The sequence below is a fragment of the Musca domestica genome, unplaced genomic scaffold (genome assembly GCF_030504385.1).
Source record: "Musca domestica strain aabys unplaced genomic scaffold, Musca_domestica.polishedcontigs.V.1.1 21, whole genome shotgun sequence".
NCBI lineage: Eukaryota > Metazoa > Arthropoda > Insecta > Diptera > Muscidae > Musca > Musca domestica.
In genome coordinates, this window is record NW_026712258.1 from 12273687 (window position 1) to 12294685 (window position 20999).

Genomic DNA, 20999 nt, shown 5'->3' on the forward strand with positions numbered 1-20999 from the left:
TATACCAACACAATACGCATTTGAGTAAAATTTTATCAATCTACTTCAATTCGTTCGGAAGCTAGAGTGATTTCCACAGGCGGACAGATGGACGGACATCGTTAAATCGACATAGAATTTTATGCTGATCAAGAATATATATATATACTATGTGGGGTCTAAAATGGATGTTTCGGGGTGTTACAAACGGAATGACAAACTTAATATACCCTTCATATGGTGGAGGGTATAAAGAGGCACTCAAAAGGTCGTTAGTACCTGGTCTGAAGCTGCGTCTGATTATCGCTTGTTATGGAACGCATGAAGACTAGTAGATGTGTTTTTGAAGTCTTTATTCTTTCTCGAAGGCCTGCATTGATTTTTAAGCAGAAATTTGCTGTCTTATCGATCTAACATCGAAAGGGACTCTAGAAGACTCTTACCACTCCCAAGTAGTAAGACATGCAATTGCCAATCCTTCCACTTTAGGTTTGTATAGTTTCCACGAAAATTCGTACAAACCAATTTAATTTCAAAGTTTTCCTTCAATTTCCCTTGAAATTAATCAACAAATAAAGGGACTTATAGTTTAACGAACATCAGGACAATCGATAGACAGAAGGACAAACAGACGGATACATGGACAATGCACTTAGCTATTAAAAATGTCAGCAGCTTTTCGCTGATGTTGTGAAACATTCACAGACGTTTTCCAGGAAAAAAATTGAGAGACAGAAGGGGGGAGAGAGCGTAAAAAACAGGAATAAAGTTTGGACAATGTTGAACAAGTTACGAAAACAAGAATTAAAAGTCAGTTTGGTAATTCGGTTTGTGTTCGACCCATCCACCCACTGCTGCACTTGTATATGAGCTTCCTTTTCCACAGAGTCTCTGTTGGTTGGTTATGGTTATTGGGCACCAAGTGCTTATTGCGTTGTCCACTTGTGCTACCGAAGCGATTCCAGTTCTGTTTCTTTTTTGCCATCTTGTCTATGCACCACTATTTGGTTCCTTTTTTGTTGGTGGTCATGTTCTTGTTTCATCCTCATACAACTCTCTCTTTACTTCTCCATCTCCTCCCAGCAATCTATCTATGTTGGTTTGTCGTTCGGTTGGTTAGTGGGGATTATTGTCACACTTTGTCATTGGCTTGATGCCAAGTGATGATCTGAGATGTTTTGGTTACTTTATTCCTTTGGAAAACCAACAGCACCAGCAACAACATCAACAACGTCATTGTCGACCATATTGGTGATGATGACAGAGATAACGACGAGATGTATTGTGTTCGTAAAAAACTTTAATTCACAATTTCAATTCGCAATTTCACATTCTGGAAATTCCAAACATTGCAGAGACGTTATTAAAGATTGTCAAAAAGGGTATGGAGTTTAGACAGTGGTAGTGATGAAATTAAAAGAAAAAGTAAAGTTGCAAAAACCAAAGAAGATCAAAGGCGAAAAAAGGGCAAATTACAAAATATACAAATTCGTATTTTCGAGTAAAAACTATAACCGAACTGATATGTCAAGAAAAAGCCCATGTGATATATGGAAAATGATGATTAGATGACTTAATTTATAAAATCATCAATACAGGTCAATGTTTTTCTGTGGCGCCCAATAGTAATTTATACGGTGAGAGGAAAAAGAAAATGCAACAAAGTTAAACGCCATAATTTTTACATTTTTTTAAAAATTTTATTGAATGAAAGCAAAAAGTGTCGGAAATAGTATCAAATTTTAGAATAAGTTTAAATTTGTTCGAATTGGTTACCTTTGGCACGAATTATGGCCTTTAAACAGCCAATGAAAAGGTCACACGCCGCCCAAATGTTGCTCTGCGGTATTTTGGCCCATTTCCGGCGAAGCGTTTGCTTGAGGTGATCGACACTTCGGTATTTTTTAGTGCCAACCTTGCTTTCCAAAATACTCCAGACACGATAGTCCAACGGTTTGGTATATAGAGATTTTGTTGGCCATTTTGCGCTGGAAATGAAGCGAGGAACCTCATTTTGTAACCATTCTTGGGTGCGATGGTGCTGAGTCCTGATGGAATGTCCAAGGTCTGCGGCCAAATGTTTGCGTGCCCAAGACTTAAATACACCCTCTAGGATATTTTCGCGATTATATTCGGCATTTATTCTAATGCCACGGTCGATTAATTCGAGCGGAGAACGACCTTCGGCTGTTATGGCAGCCCACACCATCACCATGGCCGGCGCTTGAGTTCTGGTAACCAACCGAAGGTGCACATTTTCTGCTGAACTCTTTGGCAAGTAAACACGATCATTTTTTATACCCTCAGCCATATGGCTACAGAGGGTATATATCATTTGATACGGCCAAAACGTGCCTAGTCGAAATAACGGTTTTAGACCCTAGGTCTCTTTGGACCAAATCCGTTTCAGAACATTTCGAGTCGATCTAGCGATGTCCGTCCGTCCGTCCGTCTGTCTGTCTGTCTGTCTGGCTGGCTGGTGCGCACGATAACTCTCGAAGGGAGTATCCAATTTGGTCCAAACTTGGTACATCGTAATATTTTTGTTAAACTTAGATCGAGTTCGGAGTTCGGTCCACTCCTTCTGGTACCTCCCCCACAAAAGTTCGAAATTTTCAAAAAATTTAATTTTTGCACAGAAATAGAAATTATAGTCCGATTTTGCTCCAACTTTGCAAATCTTAATATTTGAGTCAGTGTGAGGTCGGGTGTGAAAATGGAAAATATCGGCCCACTCCATCAAGTACCTCCCCCACAAATGGTAAAAATTTTGAATAATTACAACTCTCATAAAATGTGATGTAAGTGTCCGATTGTCTTAAAATTTTACACATCCCAATATTTATATTAACCCAAGGTCTGGTGTTAAGATGGAATATATCGGTCCACTCCTTCTGGTACCTCCCCCACAAAAGGTCGAAATTTTCAAAAAAAAAAAAATATATATATATATTTTTTTTGCACAGAAAGAGAAAGAATAATTCGATTATTATGCTACTTTGCAAATCCTAATATTTGCATCATTGCTAGGTCTGGTGCGAAAATGGAGAATATCGGTCTACTCCTTCTGGTACCTCCCCCACAAAGGGTCAAAACTTTAAATAATCACAACTCTCATAAAATGTGATGTAAGAGTCTGATTGTCTTGAAATTTCACACATCCCAATATTTATATTAACCCAAGATCTGATGTTAAGATGGAATATACCGGTCCACTCCTTCTGGTACCTCCCCCACAAAAGGTCGAAATTTGCAAAAAAAATATATTTTTTGCACAAAAAGAGAAAGGATAATCCGATTTTGCTCTCACTTTGCAAATCCTAATATTTGCATCAGTTCTACGTTAGGTGTAAAAATGGACAATATCGGTTCACTCCTTCAAGTACCTCCCCCACAAATGGTCAAAATTTTGAATAATTACAACTCTCATAAAATGTGATGTATGAGTCCTATTGTCTTCGAATGGCGCACATCCCAATATTTATATTAACCCAAGCTCTGGTGTTAAGATGAAGTATATCGGTCCACATCTTATGGTACCTCCCCCACAAATGGTTGAAAATTTGAGATATATATTTTCTGCACAGAAAGGAAGCAATAATCTAATTTTGAAAAACATAACGCTCAAAGAAAGCGAAATAAGGATTAAACTCCTTTCAAATTTCACACATACAAATTATTTTTGCTAACACAAGATCTGTTTTGAAGATGATCCTATATATCTGCGAACAACTTCTGGTACCTCACCCACAAAGAGATACATTTTTCAATATTTTTATCTGTCATAAATTGCGAAACAACTCAGTGATTCTTTACAATTCCTATATCCATCTGCTACAATAATATTTATATCATATTTATGTAGGTCCGATACGAAATTGACAATATTGACCCATTCTTTAAAAACCCACTCCATAGAGGGTGAAGAGGGCTGAGGGTATACATCTGTCGGCAAAGCCGACCGATACTTTTTTACTTGTTTTTTTTTTTTTGTTGACAAACTGCCGGACAACTGTGGCGAATGTTTTCTCATCGCAGAAAACCAAATTCGGCTGTTCACCAATTTCGGCCAAGCGAAGCAACTCTTTAGCTCTTTTGAGTCTATTTTCTTTCTGTTGCGGTGTAAGTTCTTACACTTTTTGGAATTTTAATGACTTTATCCCCAGCTTTTTCAATATTTGCCGAATGGAATATTGCGATATGTTCAGCTGACGAGCCATTTTTCAGTCACTGCGACGCGGGTTTCGATCAAGTTGCTTCTTTATTTTTCGAACCATTTCTGCTGATGTTGCTATTTTCTTCCGTCCACTTCTTGAGATCGAGCTACGCTACCAGTATCACGGTAACGAGCAATGGTACGAGACACAAAAGATTTATTCACATTTAAATGCTGGAGTGCTCGAACGATAGCCACTTGTGGTTTTCCAGCCAAATATAAACAAATCACATTATCACGCTCGAATTCCGTCACGATTAAGTATTTTCTGGAAAATTCTCAACAAAATGCTTTTGTGCGCTTGTGAACAATATAATGAGCTGCAACTGGAATAATTTTAACAGCTGTCGGACGAGTGGCTGAGAAATGACAGCAGTCTGAAGTTGGTTGCAGTTTTTTTCATTTCACCCTGTATATGCTTCATCTGATTTGGTGTTTAAGTCCCTCACATGCGTAATATCCAATCGACAACAATGATATTTGGTACCGGATATCTTATCGGCTAAGATTTGGATATTTCCGTTTCCGATTTCAGATTTATTGTGCAAAAAAGGCTAATATAATCCCAAATGGAGTGAATTTCGGGACGTACGTTTCCATTTTGTGGAACTCGGCTCCGATATATATTTTTTAATTTTTAATATGATCCTTCTCATGCACTCTATAGCAATGTTATTTGGTATAAAAGATTTATAAAAAATTTATAAAAAAATTGATTCAGAATTGGATATGCCTCTCGTTCACCCAATACCAGATGTTACTTAGCAATGGGTAATTCCGCTTATGTTACTGGCAAATTGTAAATGTGTATTATCAATGGGTAACTCATAGACTTTATACATTTCAACTTCTTTATATCAAATTTCTGGATGACAATAAGTTGAGTGACTTGTTTGTGGTCTGACAAGTTGGACTTATTTTATGTTGAACACACACACATACTCACACACACAATTATAATTTCTCAACAAGGATATGTCAACAGAAAAATATCAAAACAACACTGAAAGACATCACAGCAACATATAAAACACTTGGAGAGACATCAACAACAAATTGACAATGTCCTGTGTAAATATTCTACACCCATACACAAACATCTAACGTCTCATGGACACTTTCATATATATGTATCTACTATGTGTCTTATCAAATATGTCCGGAATTCTTTTTTTTTTGTGTCACAAATATGAACGAAATAAACAAGACTTGTAAAGAAAAAATAATATCCTTTATTTGGCAAACACTTGAATTGAAATCAAATCCTTGAGTCAGGCATAACTGTTGTTGTTGAATTTTTTCATCAAAAAAACTTCTCTATGGCACACTATGCAGGTTGCCGAAAGAGTTAATGTTTTAATTTCGTACAGAAAGTCTTATTTTGGAGTGTTCAAGGCATCAGGACACATTTTTTATATCTATTCACGCTTCGGTCTCTCCCTTTCTCTCTCTCTCTCTCTCTCTCTCTCTCTCTGACACATTATAATATAACCTGAATCGCCGGAATTCCAGCTACTTAGGAGTAGATCATATTTAATATGTCTCTCTCATTGCTCCATCGAAGAAGGTTCGAAATCTACAATCCCATAGCATCAGTTTTTTTATTAACCTTCAAGGACGGCTTCGAGGTACCGATCCGGGTACCTCCCCAAAAAAAACGTCATAATTAAAACCAGTAAGGAACCAGTAAAGAAAGTCCTAAAGTCGGGCGGGGCCGATTTTATGATACCCTACACCACTTTGCTAATTTAGTTGAGCTCCACTTAATAATTAAAAGTTTTTATGGGAGAATTCAATTATACACGCTATGATTATAATTATAATTTAAAATTCAAAGGACTAAATATGCCAAAGCATTTGTATCTTTTAAATTCGGACTTGTATTGCCCATTTGGTGCAAAATTATTTTGAAATCAGATAAAGATATATATGGGAACTATATCCAAATCTGAACCGATCTCGATAAAATTTGGCAAAGATATTTCTGAGCTGTATTTGATATATTTCCCTGAATATCGTTGTTACGGAGTGCATATTACGGCTGTAGGTAACAAATACAACAAATCGGATGAACAATATATATGGGAAATTTGGCATACTACCTTCTAGACTAAATTCGGTCGTATGTGCCAAATTCCATCCCATTTGGGCAAATATTAGACGTTTGGTGCACAATAAAAGGTAAATCGGACAAAGTTATATATGGGAGCTATATCCATTATTTATTTATTATTTGCAGGCCTAATTTGGTTGTATGTGCAAAATTTCATACTATTCGGGCTGATATTACACGTTTGGTGCACAATAAAAGGCAAATGGGAGCTATATCTAAATTTTTACCGATTATCTCCAATTCCAATAGGGTTTGTCCTTGGGCCAAACAAATGTTGTTTGCAAAGTTTCATCTCAATCGGATAATAAATGCGACCTGCATTTTGTTCACAAGAATACATTGACAGACGGACGGACTGACATGCATAAATCAACTCAGAAAGTGATTCTATGCAGATCATCAAAAGGAACTATGGGTCTATCCCACGGCAGCGGGTTCTACGATACCGGATTGACCCGAAACAACAAGATTCCAGTTTCGGCCAGCGGCTGCCAACCCAGTATGTACATGTTTGTGTTTGTTTATTTTTCTGCATTGGGAGCAGCATATCCCGGAATGCTTGCTCCGGATTTTATTGGTCCGTGCCGGGATTGAGGAAAACCCCGGACCTTGGTTCTGCTCGGTTTGTCAGAACGTCATCCACCACAGATCTGTCTCGGTGCGATGTAATGGATGCAGAGAGTGGGTGCACTTCAAGAACTGTTCCGGATTAAGGCGTTTGCGAGACTACAGCGAAAGGGATTATGTTGCGACTTGCTGCAGTAACGTAGTCCCCAGCGAGTCCTCTTCTTCGTCGTCCTCGTCAGAGACGTCGTCGGAGTATGGCACTCCACCGCAGTCTCCAGAACAGCAACCAACACCGCAGCACCTAACGCCACATGTTGCTGTTCCAACTCCGGATTGTGCATCATTCTTGCAATTCAATTGCAACGGACTTCGAGGCAAAATAGATGAGATAGTGGAATTTATGAGTCGGAGGAATATTAAGATCGCAGCGGTGCAGGAAACCAAGCTGAATGAAAATTGCAGCCTACAACGTTGTTATGGTTACAACGTACTAAGGAAGGATCGCACCAGAAGTGGAGGTGGGGGATTAGCGTTCCTGTTACACCATTCTGTTCAGTACAGACCTATCTCGCTTGAGCTAGTCTCTAGTGACCCATACATGGAATGTATGGGGGTAGCAGTCAAGTGTGGAACTGCCGAGGTAGAGGTGCTTAATGTGTATATCCCGCCGATTAATAGCTGTGAACCGCGTTATTTGCCTGATATTAGCCCATTATTGGTAGGCAATAACCGCCTGGTACTAGGGGATTTTAATGCCCACCATGAGTTGTGGCATTCCGTCCTAGGTAATGACCAGAGGGGATCAGCGCTGGCAGAGCAGATTGACTGCTCCACATTTTGCACGGTTAACAAGGATGCCCCCACCCGAATAAGAGGAGAGTGTCACAGTTCGCCAGACTTAACCATAGTGTCACCCGGTCTGATAAATGACGTGACTTGGCAACCCGTCATTTCTCTTGGCTCAGACCATCTCCCGATAATCGTCTCCATAAGCAGGTCGCCCGATTTCATAACCTCTGAACGCCGCACTTTCCTTAACCATGGGAAAGCTCACTGGCCAGAGTTCAGAGAATTCACCAACCGCCGCTTCAGAGAACTGCCCAACCCTTCTGATGTTCGGGTAGCAGAAAGGATTTTCCGAAACATCATCAGAGCTGCAGCCGCTCGCTATATACCTGCTGGTCGAATACCCGAGATAAGACCAAACTTCCCAGCAGAGGCAGCGGGATTAGCAAACGAGCGTGATGATCTCCGTCGTACCAACCCTACTGATCCTAGAATCAGTGATTTGACAGTTGAAGTCAACCGGTTGGTACAGGAGCATAAGAGGAAAAAGTGGCTAGACCATCTGAAGTGCTGCAACATTGGAACCGATATGAGTAAGCTGTGGGTAACGGTTAAGTCGCTCTCGAACCCTGGAAAAAAGGATGATAGGACCTCAGTCACTTTTAACGACGTAACGGTGACTGATCCGAAGAGGTGCGCGGAATATTTTAACCGACAATTTGTCGAGCACCCCGAGAGCGATAGGGCGAAGCGAAGAGTACTACGTCGTATCAGATCTCTTCCCGCCGAGGAGGAACCACCACAGTTTACGATGGGTGATGTTGCAAATGTCATCTGTAACGCTAAGTCATCCAAAGCGTTGGGCCCGGACGGAATCTCAATGGTAATGTTGAAGCAGCTGGATACGCCGGGAGTCGAGTACTTAACGAAAGTTCTCAATTTGTCGCTAGCCACCCACATAGTGCCCGAAACCTGGAAAATGGGCCGGGTGGTCCCGCTACTGAAGCCAGGCAAGGATGCCAGTAAAGGCGAATCGTACAGGCCGATTTCGCTTTTGTCGCCAGTAGCAAAGACTCTTGAGGCTTTACTCCTCCCCAGCATTAGAGGAAGCTATACAGTTGCCAACCACCAGCATGGATTCCGTCCACAACATAGTACCACAACAGCATTACACGCCATTTCCACACATATTAGTAGAGGACTGAACCAGAACAGGCCGTGTGACAGAACAGTGTTGGTAGCCCTTGACCTATCAAAGGCATTTGATACGGTCAATCATGCCACACTGTTTGAGGACGTACAGAGAACTACCCTCCGGCCAAGTTTGAAACGTTGGATAATCAACTATATGTGTGGACGCCAGTCGTACGTGGAATTCCGGAACAAGAAGTCCAAAGCCCGTAGAGTGAAACAGGGAGTTCCCCAAGGCGGGGTGATATCTCCGGAACTGTTTAACCTCTACCTTTCCGGAATTCCTCGCCCTCCAGACGGCATTGAGATCGTAACGTATGCGGATGATTGTACGATCATGGCGTCGGGTCCAGTGGTCGATGACATATGCGAAAGGTTGAACCCCTATCTCGCGGAGCTTGCCGCATACTTCCACGCGAGGAATATGAAAATATCCGCCACGAAATCAACGGCCACACTCTTTACCACATGGTCTGCGGAGATGAGAACACAGCTGAATGTTCAGGTCGAGGGGAATCTAATACCGACCACGAACTACCCCAAGATTCTTGGGGTAACGTTCGACAGCATGTTCAAGTCGTCCGCGCAAGCCACAGCTATCTGCGACAAGATGAAAAGTAGGAACAAGGTCCTCAAGGCGCTAGCCGGCAGCTCTTGGGGTGCGGACAAAGAAACCTTGTTGACCTCTTATAACGCGATAGGTCGGTCTGTGGTCAACTATGCGGCTCCAGTGTGGTCTGCGAATACTAGTGCTACGCAGTGGAAGAATATCCAGACCTGCCAGAACGCTGCCCTGAGAACTGCGACAGGGTGCCTCCTCATGACACCAGTGGACCATCTACATGAGGAGGCGAAAGTCCTTCCCTTACGTCAGCATAATCATATGCTTTCGTTGCAGTACCTGCTTGGGTGTTACCGTGAGAGTCATCCCAACCATCATATGGTGGATAACTCTCCCCCACCCAGGCGTGTCAGGAAGGACATACATGATCTAGAGAGGGAGGTCCAGCGCTACAAGAGAGAGCATCTAGATCAAGAAGCCTATCAGGCAGGTCTGAGTGGCATTCACACCGATGCAGTCGCGGATGCTATGAGCAGTTATAAAGTGAATGCCGTCCTCGGAGTCCACCCCCCATCCATTGCAGCCGAAGAACGTCAGCTGCCTAGACAAACCAGGGTAGTTTTGGCGCAATTACGTTCAGGATGGTGTAGTCGCCTCAATTCGTATTGGGCACGAATTGATGAAGATGTGCGTGACGCCTGCCCGGCGTGCGATACAGGCCCGCACAATACGCTACACCTTTTTAATTGCTCAGCCAAACCTACCCAACTCACTCCAGAGGATCTCTGGCTACAGCCCGTTAAAGTAGCCGAATTTCTAAACCTGGAGCTGGAACCAGATTAGCAGAACACAAACACACACATGCACTACTGCTACAACAACAACAACAACATGGGTCTACCTCGTTTCCTTTTGCCTGTTACAAACATATGCACAAAGACATAATACCCTGACCACCTTGTGGTGTAGGGTATAAAAATCAAAAGACTATATGATACCCTACACCACTATGCATATTTAGTAGAACTCCCGTAACAAAAGAATTTATTGAAAGTAGATTATAACACATATCAACAGTTGGCTTTAGAGCAGTTATAGTTTAGTTTCAGAGGGAAATAATATGTGGGAAGCATATCCAATTCTACAGGGTGAGATGAAAAAACTGCAACCAAATTCAGACTGCTGTCATTTCCAGGCCACTCGTCCGACAACTGTTAAAATTGTTCCAGTGAAAGCTCATTATATTGTTTACAAGCGTACAAAAGCATTTTGGGGAGAATTTCCAGAAAAAAAGGTATTCGTGATGGAATTCAAGCGCGATAGTGTGATTTCTTTATATGTACTCCAGCATTTAAATGTGAATAAATCTTTTGTTCCTCGTACCATCGCTCGTTACCGTGATACTGGTAGCGTAGGTCGAAATGGTTCGAAAGTTAAAGAAGCGACTTGATCGAAACCCGTGTCGCACTGGCCGAAAAATGGCTCATGAGCTGAACGTATCGCAATATTCCATTCGGCAAATATTGAGAATTGGGCTCGGGGTAAAGCCATTGAAATTCCAAAAAGTGCATGAACTTATACCGCAACAGGAAGAAAATAGACTCAAAAGAGCTAAAGAGTTTTCCCCGATGAGAAATATTTGTTGTCCAGCAGTTTGTGACCAAAGAGATCAGCTGAAAATGTGCACCTTCGGTTGGCCACCTGAAACTCAAGCGCCGGCCATGGTGATGGTGTGGGCCACCATAACAGCCGATGATCGCTCTCCGCTTGTATTAATCGACTGTGGCATCAGAATAAGTGCCGAATATTATCGCGAACATATTCTGGAGGGTGTATTAAAGCCTTGGGTACGCAAACATTTTGGCCGCAGATCTTGGACATTCCAAGAGTACTCAGCACCATCGCACTCAGCACGCACCAAGAATGGTCACAAAATGAGGTTTCTCGCTACATTTCCAGCGCACAATGACCACCAAAATCTCCGGATATCAATGCGTTGGAATATTGTGTCTGGAGTATATTGGAAAGCAAGGGTGGCACTAAAAAATACCAAAGTGTCGATCGCCTCAATCAAGCGCTTCGCCGGGAATGGGCCAAAATACCACAGAGCAACATTCGGGCAGAGTGTGACGGTTTCATTGACCGTTTGAAGGCCATAATTCGTGCCAAAGGTGCCCAGTTCGAACAAATCTAAACTTATTCTAAAATTTGATGCTATTTCTGACATTTTTTGCTTTCATTGAATAAAATTTAAAAAAAAATGTAAAAATTATGGCGCTTGATTTTGTTGCAGTTTTTTTATCTTACCCTGTGTATGAGTACTATATCTTAATCTAAGTCGATTTTCTCGAAATTTGACAGAGGTGTATCTAGACTGAATGGAATCTTTCGTACATTGTCGTACATCATTGTTCTAGACCACATAGGGTGAGTGTGCCTAAGTTCGGCATGTCCCAGTAGTCGGCACTTTTTATTTTTAAGCCCAAATAAATTAAACTATTATAACTAAATGAATTTTGTGTACTTCAAATATATTGTCAGGTATCTTTGTGTATAATTTCGCTAGGAAAAGATGATTTATTCTAATAAAAATTAAATTTTTGTCTGTTAAGGTCCTCAACAATCCATATTCTTAAGAAAAGTACAATAAAGACGTCGAATCAATTTAACTAAACAAAAATATTATATTTTAATGAATTAATTTATTATTATTATTATTAATTATTCTTACAAAAAAAATTGGTACGCCGACTGTTGGAACATGCCATACCGTCAATTAGCAAGAGGTGCCGACTACTGGCAAAAAAGCATTGGTTTAATAAAACTACAAATTTATGAAATTTAATAAAAAGTTATTAAAACTTTTACAAAAACTATACAAAATTTCGAATCTGAATAAATTAAATATGTAATAATTGAAAAGTTTCACTCAGAATGTTGAGCGATTCAAAACGCGAAAATCCTCAAAGTGCCGACTACTGGTACACTTACCCTATTATAGCTTTAGAGTGACATTAATATTAAGTTCGATGAAACATTAACATTGAATGAACGTATCATCATTTACATCAAGTCGAAGCGAATTTCATATGATAGGGAATTGGAGAAAATAATATATAAAGATTTCGGTAAAATTTGGTCGTGGTATCATTTGCTTGAATGTGATGAGTTGCGCGAATTATTATTGTTGCAGGGTGAATATTACGGTTTATGGGTTAAATTTTAAGATAAATGAAACATATGAAAGATCGGTTTAGGTTTAGAAAATCGTTGAAATTGTATATTGGAAACAGTGGTTCGATCTGTATCTTTCTTTCCAATCCTTTCGGTACTTCTCACAAAAATTACCATTGGCTGTGCTCTTTAATTACCAAATTTAAATTAAGTCACTATTGATGAATCAGGCAATTCAATAACCATTTTAACTTTGTCAAATATTTATACCCTACAACACTATGTGTTGGGGGTATTATAAGTTTGATTGGGCCAGAATTTATGTAACACCTCGAAATATTGGTTTCCCATATAGGAAAGTATATATGGATCTTCCTAGCTCGCCGAGCTGAGTCGATCTAGCTATGTATGTCCGTCCGTCCGTCTGTCCGTCTGTCCATTTAATTTGTAATCACTCTACAGGTCGCAATTATGGTCCGATCTTCACGAAATTTAGAATGAAGGTGGGGATAGGGTCAGAATAGAACCCTATTTCTTTTGGAGATGATCGCATAATATCTAGGGGTTGAAATGGACCAAATACTGAAAAAATGTCGGATTTTGCAGTAGCTATACAGGTCGCAATTATTTAGTTTAGAGTTTAGGGCGGGGAAGAAGCCTACAAATTTGGGTGGTCATCGGATAATATTTAGCGGGTAAAATAGACCATATCTTTTTTGTTGAAAAAATTCAAAATTTTTCATTAAACCGCGAATATTTTAAATCCCGGCGTTATCACAAAGCCATGACAAGGTTTCTTCTGATCTTTACATTGATGTTAAGATCCAACAAATCGGATATATAGCAAAATATGTGCGATATATATGTCTATCAAAGAAGCTATGCTTGGAAGATCTCATATATGTCGAGAACGGCTGAACTGATTTCGACAGTTCTCATTAATTCAGAATGGCCTCTTGACAGGAAAGAAAAAACGTCTAAAAAATCGCATAAAAATATCTCTCTAAAGATGAAAATATTTATTTTGTAACTTTTTCTCATATTTTTTCAATTTTGTCATATTTTTGGCATATTTTCATTTTGAATTAAACATTTGGTAATATTTCTACAGCTAACACAACGAAATTTTGCATGGAGATAAGATGAGGGTCAGAATAGAAGCCTACTCTTTTTGGAGATGATCGCCATATATTTAGCGGTTGAAATGGACCAACAAATGCAAAATTGTCAGCAGGCCGTAATTATCGCCCGGTCCTCACGCACATTTGAATGGGGGTTACCGGACATTGCAAAAGCCAAGCAGTTTTGGATGGCCATCAAAAAATATTCATATTCATATGTGTGAAATAGTTTGCCAACTTTTGTAGACAATATACTAAAATGTCCATCTTGTTAATGTTAATCTTTTGCCACTTCTGAGAGATTATAGGTCTTTGGGAAATATTGGTTCCAGATCTAGGAAGACCATTTACGTGCAACATCTACCAATAAATTGGAAATAAGCAAATTAGTTTAAGTTGCTATTATTCGAAAATTAGAGAACGAAACCTGATGGTTTTCTTTTATTATTTGTCACAATATCTTGTGGAATTCTGTCGAGTATTTCGCCTAACAAACTGTATGGTTTATTATAGTGTTGTAGGGTATTCAACGGTCGGCCCCGCTCGACTGTAGCCTTTGCTTACTTGTTTTTATTTATATTTGGTTTTTATTTCGTAATTGTATTTGCTATTATCACTTCAAAGTTATTTGCAAAATGCTCGTTCATGTATATTACAATCCATAACTCCTTTGACAAACTGAAAACGTTTGTCATAAAGTTTTGAGAGTGAAAGGATTAAGTTTTCTTGGTTTTATGGTTGCTAAGTGATAAATTAAACTGAGAAATATTCTTAAGGACTCTCGTAATAATCTACCAGCAGATATTGTAATAAAAACAAACTCAATAGTATTTTTGTGTTTGTTAAGTAAATGTCTTTTATTTGAATTGTTTTTGATATATATTTTTTCCATTAAAATACCTAATAAACTTAAAAAAATGTATGTTTGTATGTTATTCTATAGCCAAGTGCTGTGTTAGATAAATGCGTCTAAATGATGTTTTGATGAAAGTACGTTTGACTGCAACGACTTGGGTTAGGTTTTCTGTTTGTGGTTTTCACCCTTTCCCAATTAAAAATTTCATTTATATTTCCCTTCACCCAAAACCAATGTGGTGGACCCATTGTAACAATAAGCGGTAAGTAATAAAAAAAATTATTAAACTAAACTAAAGGAGATATGTAGTTAACTACAGTTTAAAAAAATTAGGGGTAGAGATAGAGGGCAAGCTTTGTCTTTGCATAAGGCATAGATAGCACTGCTATGTGGAGATCTACTCCACGGAGCGATAGCCATTGCGCTGAGAGAGTACCGAGTCGGGATTTTTCAATTCCATTGCTAGCTTGTAGCCCAATTCGGGGCGGCGATCGCGTCCTTCGGCCATGGCCTTGACCTGTAATTGGGAGTACATTAGTATATGAACAATTAAAAAATCCCACATTTCCTCTTTCTCACCTCAGTTGAGTGGACAATGACACCATGATTGCTTATCACCTTCTCCTTGGTATGTTCAATGTCATGGAAATCTGTACCCCGGCAACAGTCATCAATTAAAATGGTTCTGTAGCCAACGGAAAGGGCGTCAACAGCAGTGGCACCTAGAAGCAATAACAAAATACATATATTTTCAGTTTTCCATTTATATCTCTCTTTTCGTTTTTTTAAGCTCACCCACACAAACATCATAGGCCAAACCACACACATAAATATCTGTGGCTCCCTTCATCTTCAACTGGGCATTCAGAGTGGTATCGGATAGCTTCTTATTGTCCCAGAATACCGAATATGAATCCACCTCCGGATTTGTACCCTTATACACCTTGATGCCATGTTCTACTACCTTCAGGTCCTTGTGCAACTCTGCACCCCAAGAGTCCTGGACACAGTGACGTGGCCACAAACGCTGTTTCATCGCTGGTGGACCAGCAAAGATTACCGTATCAAAGACCTGTGCCGAATCAGCATCTATCTGTATAGGGGAGAGAGAGAGAAGTTTAGAGATATTCCATAATCGGGTTCATAGTTCATACTTACCGGAGAACTTTCATCCAGCGGCCTCATTTTGACATTATCTACAAAGGAAACGTGATCACTGGGATGCCAATCCAATGAATAGAACACTGCATCAAAGTCAACGGTATCCAACAGATTGTTTGTGGGTTCAAGGATCTGAAAGATGGAGAATATGTGAAATGTGGTTAATTTTGAAAATGTAAATATTTAATCTCGATTCACCATGAGGTGTCAAATGGCCCTGGTGGAAAAAAACTTATGTTCGTTAAAATAGTCTAACGGTTTACGAGATTTTGAAACCCAGGGGATTAATACATTAATTAAATCCTCATTAAGGTGGCTTGGCATAAAGGATAAGCCCAGATTTACACTAGGTTATTAAGGCTAGGGCTAGAATCTTGGTGAGGAGTACTCCTTGTCCGATGGTGTCAGAAAAGGTCGAGGTTTTGGGAATTCCCACTAGAAGAAAAGTACTAAAAGCTACTAAATATTTGACGAACCAGTAGAGCTAGAAATTTGGAATGAGGCTCACTGATGGAGTGTATTACGGATGTACCAAAGGATTTTTGGAAATTCGCGGAAGTGAGTACTCAACGGTACTAAATTTGGTACAATTCGACTCCTGAAATTAGAAATTAATATTACGACGGAGAGTAGAATTGGGATATGGAAGCAGTTCACGAACTTGTACTTATGTGCATAAAAATTACTAAATGGTACTAAATTTGGTACAATTTCGATTTAGTTAGAACCGAAAGATATGGAATGCTGAAATTTGAAAAAAAAAAATACTATTGCATTGTAGGACTGAGTTATGTATTTGGAGTTTTGGAAATTCGTACTTATGTGTACTTAATGGTACTAAAGTTGCTACAATTTCGATTAGGGTGAACCAATATAGCTGGGCCTCAAGAAATGTCAAATGAAAGATTTTGTAAAGGAAATATTTTTCTTTTCATATTTTCATAGAACAAGAATCCAGCCCATGGTATCCTGGAATTTAGAAATAAGATTTCTGTCGGAGAGTAGGATTGGCATATGGAAGAATTTTGGAAATTCGTACTTATGTGTACTAAAGGGTGCTTAATTTGGTACAATTTAAATGTTGGGAGAACCGGTAGAGTTGGAACTCTGAAATTTGGAATTTCGATTACTATTAAAGTGTAGGATTGGGGTATGTAGAAAGTTTTGGAAATTTGTACTTATGTGCACTAAATAGTACTAGCTTTGGTACAATTTTAATTTTGGAAGAGTCGAAGGAGTTCGAATCCCGAAATTTGGAATTAGGATTACTATGGGAGTATAGGATATGCGTACTAATTCTTACTAAATTTTATACAAATTGGATTTGTTTGAACCTATAGGGCTGGAGTCCTGATATTTGGAATTATTTTTGGAAATAAGAATTACAAGAGCACAAAAGGTAATAAATGGTACTAAATTTAGTGTTGATTGTACGGATAGAGTTAGATTTGTGAAGTTCAGTGTTGGGGTCAGAATTGGTGTGTAGTGTTGATATATTGAAATTGAAGTACCAAAATGAACTAAAAATTTATATTTGGAATGAGGGTCCCTGATGTAGTGCAGGATAGTTGTACCAAAGGGTTTTTTAAATTCGAACTTTAAGGCTACGAAAAGTTCTTAAATGATACCTAACTTCTAAAATGGTACCGTTTGGTATTATGTGAACGGATAAAGCTAAACAATTGCAATTTGGTATGAGAATCAAGATGTGTATTAAGTGTGCGAACTGTACTAAATGGTTCAAAATTTGGAATGTTTAGAATGAAGCTGAAATAAGGGTACTAGGGTTTAGAATTGCGTCCTACATTGTACGAAAATCACTAATTTGTACTAAATAAATTGGTAAAGACATAGGGTTTGAATCCTCAAATTTGGTATTGAGATATCTGCTAGTATCTGGAATTGAGATATGGAGGTGACTTTAAAATTGTGTACTTTAATTGTTCGAAAAGTACGAAGTGGTACTAAATTGGGTATTGGATGAAAACATAGAGCTGGAATACCGAAATTAGATATTGAGGTATCTGTTGGTATCTGGGATTAAGCTGTTGGGGTGGTTTCGGAAATGTGTATTATAATTATACGAAAAGTACTAAATAGAAGTAAATTTGGTACAATTTGGTATTGGGTAACAGATAGTGCTTTAAATCTGAAATTCGGTATTAGGGTCGATGTTCATGTGCGAGCCCGGACGTATGGAGGTCGATTAGGAAATGTGCACTATAATTGTACAAAAAGTACTAAAATGTAATATTTTTGGTATCTGGATTGCTGATGGTACATGTATTTGAAATTCTATGGTGGGTTTAGAATTGCGTCCTGCGAAAAGTACTAAATAGTACTAAATTGGGTGTTGGTAAAGCATAGGACTCGAATCACAAATTTAGTATTGAGATATTTGCTAGTATCTGGATTGAGATATGGAGGTGACTTTAAAATTGTGTACTATCATTGTTCGAAAAGTACGAAGTGGTACAAAATTGGATATTGGATGAAAACATAGAGCTGGAATCCCGAAATTTGATATTGAGGTCTATGTTGGTGTCTGTGATTTATCTGCGAAAAGTACTAAATATAAGTAAATTTGGTATAATTTAGTATTGGGTGACAGATAGTGCTTTAGATCTGAAATCTGTTCATATGTGACCTGGACGTATGGAGGTGACTTCGGAAATGTGTACTATAATTGTAAAAAAGTACTGAATGGTACTATATTTGCTATTGAGTGAAGGGATAGCAAGAAATTCGGATGATTGATATTTAGATTAGTGATAGTATCTTTGTTTGAGATGGGGATGGTTTCGGAAATGTGTACTACAATTGTACAAAAAGTACTGAATGGTACTATATTTGATACTGTCTGAAGGAATGGATATAAAATTGTGAAATTTGATATTTTGATTAAAGATTTGGCGGTGGTTTGAAATTGGTACTTTTGACTGCATCATCATTGAATACGTTCTACAAAAGATTCAAACTCACATTTTATCAAAATCAAATGACAAACTTTACTATATTTTTCAATTTGATTACAATCGAGTCCCAATGTAAATGCATACGCCATTCCTTCCTCTCACTGCGAATCTAACATATGTATAACTTTTTCCACCATAACAACAATTTTCCTGCTATGGGGATTATCTGTGCAACAAATCCGTACCTCAATGTTTGCTCTTCGTTTTTCTCAAAAAAAAAAACGAGCATCAATCCAAAAAAGTATGACGCTGACGACTGCACTCCAAACACATTCCTTACATACAGAAAAAAAAACTTAATATGTAGCCGCCCGCAGGAGATGTAACGCAAGCAAAAAATCTCTTGAATACATCTTCGGAAATGTGAAATATGAACTTTGACAAATTTTTATTAAAATATCCCAAAATCCGGGAAAAAAACCTGATGCGTGTGTGGAACGTTGATTTTGCCGTTGTTACGGAATGATTTTTACATTGTGTGTGTGTGTGGGGGGGGGTTGCATTTGTATTGTTGAAAAATCCAACAACACGTTTTGTAACACCGTCGGATGTGTTGTAAGTAAAGCATATCCGTTTCCGTATAATAAAAACTCACAACAACAACATCAGGACAAGATGCGAGCGTGCAAAGTTACAAAAGACAGAGAACATTAACATGCAATCCAAGCAAACAAAAAAAAATAATAACTTCGAAAAAATGGCACACAACGGTGTGTGGGTCGAAGTAATAGAAGGAAGGACGGATAAGATCAGGGAGAGCGAAGGAGGATTAGAAGCAAAACGGATTGCAACGGAAAATTGTCATTAGTTTTAATGGGCCTTTAATAGGCTGCTACGTGAAATGGTGGGACCAAGGGTTAATAGCTAAATTAAAATTTTGCAATAAATTTGTTGTATCCTCTCCAAGATTTTAAATTATTAGGATTTTCCATGTCCCCCACTATAGTATCGCAGGTACTTTAAGTTAGTCAATCTGCTTGTAACTCCTCGAAATAAACATTGTCGATTTAGCCATGTCCGGCTGTCTGTCTGTGGATTTTACTTAAAAATATTTTAGGATCATAGAGTTTTTGGTATAGTAAATAGGTCCACGATTTGTTACAGACCCCAGATAAAGCTACAACCCAAACAAGAGTTGGTAGTTGGGGTTTAAGTCACATAGTTGGCATTTGTTGTTTGTAAAAGTTACTATATTCTTTGGCAGGTAATTGTCTATGCAAGTCTAGGTTTTCGTATAGTCCGCCCAATATTCGGATAATTTATTTGGACACGTTATTTAACGGAATTTTTTAAAAGTGGGGTTTTGGAGTTCCTTATAGGTCCCACCTTCTGTGTCTCTCCAAGTCCACGATTTCGTATAAAACATAACCCTATCTCTCCCCAATATTCGGTATTTGGATGACTTTGTACACATGGTTGGTATTTGGAACCCCCTTCCGGATGGCATACTCGCTAGGTTTCCATTGTTCCACTAGTCTCTGTGTAGGACAAGTATTTCGCTCAGCGCAACTAATTTATTTTCTGGTTCTCTGTTTGAATTGTTCTCCCATAGTGACCTGTATAACTGTTTCGTGGGATGATGTGTTTATTAATCCACTCCTCCATCGCTTTCAACCGTTGGCGTAGTCCTATTGCCCCGCAGATGCCTTGGCTCTAGACTTTCTATAAGATTTTGATATTGCACTTTTTATTAATTGCTGTCCACAAGACTACTGACGCGGATGATGGAATAGATCTAACTACGCTCGCAAGACAGTGAATCATTTTCGGATTTAGCCCCCCTCTTGAACCTATTGTCCTGTGTCTGTGAGCTGTATTTGCTCTTTCGTTAATGAAATGGTTTCCAGTTATTTTTCTTTTATCCAGATGTACTCCTTGATATTTGACTTTACTGAAAATACTAATTGTCTGGTGCCCGATTTAATCTCCCTGACATTGTTCAGGTTTTACATTCAGCCATCTTGGTCTGACCCAATCGTGAGCTATCTTAAGGGCCGATTCGACCTTTCTGCACAGCAAATTTGGATTCTTTCCCCTCAGAAGTATTATAACATCGTCTGCGTAACAGGCAAATTTAAATCGCTTTATAAAAGATAGGCACATAGAAGTCTGGCGTTCCCAGATATACTCAGCTCCTAATAATAACGTCGTGTAGCCCGACTCCATGGTTTTCTTTTCTTTATTTTGGGCCTCAAAAATATGAAGGCCTGTATAAAATTTCCAGCTCTGCACTAGTTCAGTTATTTCCATCATTGCTCATCGTAGGAAAATGTAACGACCAAAGTTAGGGTCTCGTTT

At 38.9% G+C, this 20999-nt stretch overlaps 1 protein-coding gene across 3 annotated transcripts in view; it reads right to left on the bottom strand.

Annotated features, from left to right (window-relative positions):
• Positions 1–14539: 14539 nt before the first annotated feature.
• Positions 14540–20999, bottom strand: part of LOC101900523 (nicotinamidase) — a 68070-nt gene continuing 61610 nt past the window's right edge. For all 3 annotated transcript variants that reach the window (XM_059122761.1, XM_059122759.1, XM_059122760.1), the window contains exons 5-8: positions 15724–15858; positions 15361–15658; positions 15145–15287; positions 14540–15082 (exon numbers count right to left, since the gene is read on the bottom strand). In XM_059122761.1, the coding sequence (XP_058978744.1) occupies positions 14963–15082; positions 15145–15287; positions 15361–15658; positions 15724–15858 (696 nt within the window). In that variant the 3' untranslated portion in view covers positions 14540–14962. The remainder of the gene's footprint in view (positions 15083–15144; positions 15288–15360; positions 15659–15723; positions 15859–20999) is intronic.